Source organism: Cebus imitator, unplaced genomic scaffold (genome assembly GCF_001604975.1).
Source record: "Cebus imitator isolate Cc_AM_T3 unplaced genomic scaffold, Cebus_imitator-1.0 Scaffold721, whole genome shotgun sequence".
Lineage (NCBI taxonomy): Eukaryota > Metazoa > Chordata > Mammalia > Primates > Cebidae > Cebus > Cebus imitator.
This window is the reverse complement of record NW_016108036.1, coordinates 32498-40950: the sequence shown is the minus strand read 5'-3', so window position 1 is coordinate 40950 and position 8453 is coordinate 32498. Positions and strand designations below refer to the sequence as shown.

General features: G+C 47.9%; 1 protein-coding gene and 1 pseudogene across 1 annotated transcript in view; both read left to right on the top strand.

The window, feature by feature from the left end:
• LOC108296519 (neuronal acetylcholine receptor subunit alpha-3-like) overlaps positions 1-1444 on the top strand; it is a 14642-nt gene extending 13198 nt beyond the window's left edge. Inside the window, 2 exon segments of the mRNA XM_017519003.2 lie at positions 68-942; positions 945-1444. Of these exon segments, the coding sequence (XP_017374492.1) occupies positions 68-942; positions 945-1162 (1093 nt within the window). The 3' untranslated portion in view covers positions 1163-1444.
• Positions 1445-5112: 3668 nt separating this feature from the next.
• Positions 5113-6311, top strand: LOC108296511 (annotated as a pseudogene).
• Positions 6312-8453: the final 2142 nt, after the last annotated feature.

The window sequence follows — 8453 nt, the reverse complement described above, 5'->3', positions numbered from 1 at the left end:
GTGCCCCTGCTTGTCATGACCAAGTGTTGATGGTCCTATGTCACGGTGCCCCTCCTTGTCTTTGCAGTGCCATTGGGGATTTCCAGGTGGACGACAAGACCAAAGACTTACTCAAGTACACTGGGGAGGTGACGTGGATACCTCCAGCCATCTTCAAGAGCTCATGCAAAATTGACATGATCTACTTCCCGTTTGATTACCAAAACTGCACCGTGAAGTTTGGTTCCTGGTCCTGCGACAAGGCAAAAATCGATCTGGTCCTGATCAGCTCCTCCATGAACCTCAAGGACTACTGGGAGAGTGGCGAGTGGGCCATCATCAAAGCCCCGGGCTACAAGCACGACGTCAAGTACAACTGCTGCAAGGAGATCTACCCCGACATCACGTACTCGCTGAACATCCGGCGGCTGCCACTGTTCTACACCATCGACCTCACCATCCCCTGCCTGCTCATCTTCCTTACGGTGCCCCTCTTCTACCTGCCCTCCAACTGCAGCGAGAAGGTGACCCTGTGCATTTCCATCCTCCTCTCCCTGACGGTATTTCTCCTGGTCATCACTGGGACCATTCTCTCCACCTCGCTAGTCATCCCCCTGATTGGAGAGTACCTCCTGTTCACCATGATCTTCGTCACCTTGTCCATCGTCATCACCATCTTTGTGCTCAGTGTGCTCTACAGAACCCTGACGACACACACGATGCCCTCCTGGGTGAAGACCGTGTTCTTGAGGCTGCTCCCCAGGGTCATGTTTATGACCAGGCTGAGCAGCAACAAGGGCAGTGCTCAGAAGCTGATGCCCCTCTATGGCGCCGAGCTCTCAAATCTGAATTGCTTCAGCCATGCAGAGGGCAAAGGCTGCAAGGACGGCTGCCCCTGCCAGGACGGGATGTGCAGCTACTGCCGCCACCGCAGGATGAAAATCTCCAATTTCAGTGCCAACCTCCGAGAAGCTCCAGTTCTGAATTGGTGGATGCTGTGCTGTCGCTCTCTGCTTTGTCACCAGAAATCAAAGAAGCCATCCAAAGTGTCAAGTATATTGCTGAAAATATGAAGGCACAAAACGAAGCCAAAAAGGTAAGGATGTGGCTATCATTACACTGGCCATTCATTCATCATTCAGCAGACATTCATGGGTTCTTCGTGGGGCAAGGCTTAGGGTAGCGGTTAAGAAATTAGACTCCAGGGTCAGTGGCCTGTGGTAAGACCAGTTAGATGTCCTTGGGTAAGTTTCCTTGACTCTCTGAGCCTGTTTTCTCATCTGTAAAATGGGACGATAAAGCTTATAGTATGTGGCACCCTGAAGCGGGCTGCACCATGAAAACACCTGATGCCAGGAGAGCAGATTAGAGGCTGGTAAAGGGCATGGGGCCAGATGACCTCCAGTGATTATTGGTTAACTGAGGTTAGAGTTTTATTTTTACTTTATTTTTATTTATTTATTTATTGAGACACAGTCTCACTCTGTTGTCAGGCTAGAGTGCAGTGGTGCAATCTTGACTCACTGCAACCTCCGCCTGCTGGATTCAAGTGATTCTCCTGCCTCAGCCTCCTGAGTAGCTGGGACTATAGGCGTGAGCCCCCTTGCCCAGCTAATTTTTCTATTTTTAGTAGTGAAGGGGTTTCACCATGTTGGCCAGGATGGTCTTGGTCTCTTGACCTTGTGATCCGCCTGCCTTGGCCTCCCAAAGTGCTGGGATTAGAGGTGTGAGCCACCATGCCTGGCCAATTTTTATTAATTTATTTTTTGAGACAGGCTCCTGCTCTGTTGCCCAGGCTGGAGTGCAGTGGCACAGTCTTGGCTCACTGCAGCCTCTGCCTCCGGGATCAAGTGATTCTCCCACCTCAGTTTCCCTGAGTAGCTTGAACTGCAGGTGCACCACCACCATGCCCTAATTTTTTACATTTTTTTGTAGTGATGGGGTTTTGCCATGTTGCCCATGCTGGTCTTAGACTCCTCGACTCAAACAGTCTGCTCACCTTAGTCTCCCAAAATGCTGGGATTACAGGCATGAGCTACCAGAGCTGGTCTTTATTTTTACTTTCTAATTGCACATATGTTCTCATTGAAGAAGAATTTACATGGAGTAAAGTGCACGCCTCTTCAGTGAACATCTCAATGAAATTTTACATCATGTGTACACTCACGTAACCATGATCCAGGTAAAGATACAGAACACTCCCAGTGCCCCAGAAAGCTCCCCAGCGAACATGCCAGTCAGTATCTTCCTCCCTGCTTCATGCCCGCCATCCTGCCTTGGGCTCAGTGGCTCACAACTGTAATCCCAGCAATTTAGGAGGCTGAGGCAGGTGGGTGGCTTGAGATCATGAGTTCGAGACCAGCCTAGGAAATATGGTGAAACCCCATCTCTAACAGAAATACAAAAATTAGCCAGGCATGGTAGCATGTGCCTGTAGTCCCAGCTACTCAGTAGGCTGAGGTGGGAGGCTCACTGGAGCCCAGGAAGTCGAGGTTGCAATGAGCCATGATCATGCCACTGCACTTTAGCCTGGGTGACAGAGTGAGGTCCTTTCATAAGTTAATTAATTAATTTTAAAAAGAACCATTATCCTGGCTTCTTTGATACTGATTAGTTTTACCTAGTCTTTTTTTCTTTTCTTTTCTTTTCTTTTCTTTTTTGAGAAGGAGTCTTGCTCTGTCACTCAGGCCAGAGTACAGTGGTGCAATCTCTGCTTACTGCAACCTCTGCCTCCCAGGTTCAAGCGATTCTCCTGCCTCAGACTCCCGAGTAGTTAGGATTACAGGCATGTGCAACCACACCCAGCTGTTTTTAGTAGAGATGGGGTTTTGCCATGTTGGCCAGGCTGGTCTTGAACTTCTGTCCTCAGGTGATCAGGGCTCTCAAAGTGCTGGGATTACAGGTGTGAGCCACTGCGCCCGGCCAGTTTTACCTATTCTTGAGCTTCATATAAATGGAATCACATAGTATATAAACTCTTATGTGTCTGACTCCATTCATTAAACATAATATCTTAAGGTTTATTTTGTTTTTGTTTCTTTGTTATTAGTGTGTAATACTCCACAATATGACTATAATACTATCTTCTGTTTGTTTTACATTTGTTGGACATTTAGTTATTTCTAACTTGAGGCTATTATGAATAAAACTGTTACAAACATTTATGACTTTTGGTGAATGTATGTGCTTATTTCTCCTGGATCTGTACCTAGGAGTGGAATTGCTGGATCATTGGCCTCAGCCTCCCAAGTAGCGGGGACTACAGGCGTGTGCCACCACACCCAGCTACATCTTGTATTTTTAGTAGAGAGGGGGTTTCACCATGTTGGCCAGGATGGTCTCGATCTCTTGACCTTGTGATCCACCTGCCTTGGGCTACCAAAGTGCTGGGATTACAGGTGTGAGCCACTGCCCCCAACCTTATTATTATTATTATTATTATTATTTTTAGATGGAGTTTCACTTTTGTTGCCCAGGCTGGAGTGCAGTGGTGTGATCTCAGCTCACTGCAACCTCTGCCTCCTGGATTCCAGCGATTCTCCTGCCTCAGCCTCCAAAGTAATGAATTACAGGCATGTACCACCACACCTGGCCAATTTTGTATTTTTAATAGAGATGGGGTTTGACTGTGTTGGTCAGGCTGGTCTCAAACTCCTGAACTCAGGTAATCTATGCACTTTGGCCTCCCAAAGTGCTGGGATTACAGGCATGAGCCACCGTTTTCTCCATAAATCTTGTGCTTGAACTTAAGAACGGGGAACTTATGTCAAATACTAAGAATAGGAAAGATTTACACTAAATAATGTCATGTGCCTGGTTATTCCATGACTATACCACCAAGGTTACCAGGATCACACTCAACGACTTTATGAGAAGCTCTGCTTTAAAATTCAGTGTCTCTGCCTTAAGTTGTTTATCAGCAAGAAGCTAATTACCAGACAACTGTATCTCTTGACCCACTGTAGGTAATTAATATTGATAAGGTATGTCCATTTCATTGTAATGGAGCCTCTTTTCTTCAGCTGTGGCGGGCATACCACAGTGGCTGGGACAGTGGGGAGACAGCCACAGCCGCCCCTACCTCCTCACCCCACTCATCAGAGCAGCTGCCAGCATGTCTTGTGACCATAATGGTGCAAAACCTCCAGCTAATCCCAGTAATTTAGCCGAAGAGTCAGGCATTTCTTTAAATTCAGTAGAAGTGGTTGTTGGACATCATAAGCAATTACAAGTAAACGATCAGTGAAAACCTATTTTTCTAATACTGGTAACTTTGCCAACATTCTCTATCCTTTACCCGCTTTAAAAATAATTTCTTTACTAAAGGTTGGGATCTAAGTACCCATACTCTAGCCTCCTTTGTCAGGCTATTAGAAATTACTTTTATTCTAAAAATTATTTATTAGATACTATACAAGGAGTTAGTTTCAGAAGGGCCTAAGGCACAGAGACAGACATATAAAAAACTTACAATTAAAAAAGAGGTCACAAACTTAAATACAAGGCAGGTAGATTGGTGAAATGGCCTGAATGCAGCAATAGGGAGTGGTGGGGTCTGTGGCAAACTGACGGCACATGGTCCGTCTCAAGGGGCAGCTACTGCTCACCTCTAGTCATGTTTCCACATGGGCATGTGAGCCCATTATTGCTGGATCTTGCAGGTCCTTTTTCAGAGAAGGCAGAAATCTGGCCATCAAGCCACCAGATAGTCTATGAGAAAGCAGCAAGTGTTAGAATCAAGTTGCCAACTCAGTGCTCAGAGGGGAAAGTTGAGCTGTTGGAAGGATTCCCTCTTTCCCTGAGTGACTGACACTCTGCTGTTTACACAAAGTGTTTCAGAGCTATGTTAATTTCCTGTATCTCTGGCTACAGCTTGGCTGGTTTTAACAGTCCCTGGCTCTGAGGAGCCTAGACTGAAGCCTAGGCTGTTTTCCCAGAGCATCTCCTGAGGGCGCTGGGAGCCTGTGAATGACCATCCCTGGACACACTCACTGGCTCCTAAGGTTGGGGAAGTGTTCAGCCTTCCCTGGCTGTTCGTTTTTAAAAAAATTGTTCACACCAAGAAGCAGCTTCTTCCCTGCTTCTCGAACCTCCGCCTGGATCAGCCCCCCTGCCTCCACTCTTGCCTCCACCATGTCCATCAGGGTGACCCAGAAGTTCAAAGGGTGTCCCCTTCTGGCCCCTGGGCCTTCAGAAGCCGCTCATACACAAGTGGGCCTGGTGCCTGCAGCAACTCCTCCAGCTTCTCCCTAGTGGGCAGCAGCAGCTTCCAGGGTGGCCTAGGTGGAGGCTGTGGCAGGGCCAGTGGCATGGGCATGGGTGGCATCATAGCCATCACAGTTAACCAGAGCCCCTTAACCTGGAGGTGGACCCCAGCATCCAGGCTGTGTGCACCCAGGAGAAGGAGCCGATCAAGACCCTCAACAACAAGTTTGCCTCCTTCATCCATAAGGTGCAGTTCCTGGAGCAGCGGAACAAGGCGCTGGAGACCAAGTGGAGCCTCCTGCCGCAGCAGAAGGCGGCTCGGAGCAACACGGACAACACGCTAGAGAGCTACCTCAGCAACCTTCGTGGCAGCTGGAGATTCTGGGCCAGCGGAAGCTGAGGCTGGAGGCGGAGCTTGGCAACAGGCAGGCGCTGATGGGGAGCTTAAGAACAAGTAGGAGGATGAGGTCAATAAGCAAATGAATTTGCCCTCATCAAGAAGGATGCAGATGGAGGTTCCATAAACAAGGTGGAGCTGGAGTCTCCTGGAAGGGCTGCCTGACGATACTGATTTCGTCAGGCAGCTGTGTGACGAGGGGACCCGGGAGCTGCAGTCCCGATCTCAAGCACATCTTTGGTGCTGTCCATGGACAACAGGTGCTCTCTAGACACGGACAGCATCATCGCTGAGGTCAAGGCAGCACGAGGACATCACCAACCTCAGCCAGGCAGAGGCTGAGAGCCTGCACCAGATCAAGTATGAGGAGCTGCAAACGCTGGCTGGGAAGCACGGGATGACCCTCCATGTGCAAAGACTGAGATCTCCGAGATGAACCAGGACATCAGTGGCTCCAGGCTGAGATTGAGGGTCTTAAAGGTCAGAGGGCTTCCCCAAAGCCGCTATCATGGATTCTGAGCAGCGTGGGGAGCTGGCCATTAAGGATGCCAATGCCAAGCTGTCCAAGCTGGAGGCCACCTTGCAGCATGCCAAGCAGGACATGGCGTGGCAGCTGCATAAGCACCAGGAGCCGATGAACGCCAAGCTGGCCCTGGACATTGAGCTCACCACCTACAACCATAATTTACCTACTAAAGGTTTTGAAGGCCGTTGGTCTTATTTAACCTAACTGTCTGTTATAGTCAGTGTTAATGGAGAGATGGGTAAGAGGAGGATGGAAGATATAAGTGGGGAAGGAGTAGCTGCCCCTGATGTCCTGACAAGTGAACAGCCACAGCAGCCCCTCCCAGCCTGCTCCTCCTGTGGCTGCCCCAGAGCCCGGGAGGGAGGCTGATGCGCAGGGGAGCACAGGTAACCAGAGGCGCACCTGAGCCTCCACCGTAGCCCTCAGCCCACAGCGTTCACACTGGTCATCCCCATAGGCTCACACTTGGCTATTAGTCAGGAGTGTCATTAGCAATAGTACTCTATGTTCAGAGTTAGGACTAGGATTGGGTTCCCAAATTAGAAAACTAGTTAGGGAGCTGGCTTGTGGTCGCACGGAAGCACTCTCTGTTGACAGTGGTGTTGATGGCTGATCTGCACTCGGTGACTGGCACACTGTAGGAGTCGCTGTCTAGGTCTTAGAAGTGGGCACTGATCCCAGCTAGGATCCTTTGTTTTTTTTAATTTTTTGAGACAGAGTCTCGCTGTGTTGTCCAGGCTGGAGTGTAGTGGCATGATCTCCATTCACTGCCATCTCTACCTCCTGGGCTCAAGAGATTCTCCTGCCTCAGCCTCCTGAGTAGTTGGGACCACAGGCACACACCACCATGCCCAGCTAATGTTTGTATTTGTAGTGGAGACACGCTTTCACCATGTTGGCCAGGCTGGTCTCAAACTCCTGACCTCGGGTGATCCACCCACCTCAGGCTCCCAAAGTGCTGGGATTACAGGCATGAGCCACCCAGCCATGATATTTTGAGCTGATAATTCTGAGGCTGTTCTACTTTTGTTTTTTTTCCTGTTTGGTTAGGAGATAAAGATATAGGTATAGATATGATTTAATTCATTCCAATTGGAGCCTGGCCCTTGATCAATTATTTATTAATTTACAGGTGTTATAATTACTGTTTTAACTGGGTTACATGTTAATCTTATGTCACATTTTCCATTTACTCCTTTTTTATATCAAACAGGTAATGTGCCACATGTGCTTTATATTTATTCTCTTGTAGTTATTTCTGATTTAAACCCATCTCCCAGTTCCCTTGATGAGTGTCTTATATGTGTCAATATCTGTATCTTACACCCATCCACTCTCCTTCCCCTCTTACCTTTCCGTAGAGTTACCGCCTTTGGCCACTCTGGTTATTCCAAGAGCTTCAGTTCAGGATTTTTATGAATGTACTTATTTGTGTTGGCCATTCCTTTTTTAAGTCTACAGTGAATTTTACCAAGTTTACTGATCCTTCACAAAAATCTTATGGTGTCCCCTGGATTTCTCTTCTTTTTTTAAGAATAAGTTTTCTTTGAAACAGGGCCTTGCTCTGTCACCCATGCTGGAGTGCAGTGGTGCAATCATGACTCACTACAGCCCCAGCCTCCTGGGCTCAAGTGATCCTCCCACCTCAGCCTTCCGTATAGCTGGGACTACAGGTGGGCTCCACCATGCCTGGCTAATTTTTTAAATTTTTTGTAGAGACAGAATTTATATTGCTCAGGCTGATCTTGAACTCCTGTGATCAAGTGATCCTCCTGCCTCAGACTTCCAAAGTGCTGGGATTACAGGTGGGAGCCACCACTCCCAGCCAATTCCCTTCTTACAGGCATGTTTTCTCAAGAGTCTTTAAGGGTAAACCTTCTGGGGCCTGGAGGTTAAAACATTTATTATGGCTTCACTTTAAAGAGGGAGTTTAGGCCAGGCGCGGTGGCTCACGCCTATAATCCAAACACTTTGGAGGCCAAGGTGGGCACATCACCTGAGGTCAGGAGTTCAAGACCAGCCTGACCAACATGGTGAAACCCCATCTTAAAAATAAATTAAAAAATAAATACATATATACATAAATAAATACATAAATAAAGAGGGAGTTTAGCTGGCTGCAAAAACTCTTCAGCTAAGGTTAGACACTTCAGTTGGGTTGAAATTCTCTTCCTTAAATACTTAAATATTGCTCCACGGTCTTTTACCTGTGTCACTTTTGAAAGTTTTAAGTCAGTCAGGAATGGTGGCTCATGTCTGTAATCCAAGCATTTTGGGAGGCCAAGGCAGGTGGATCACCTGAGGTCAGGAGTTTCAGACCAGCCTGGCCAACATGGTGAAACCTGG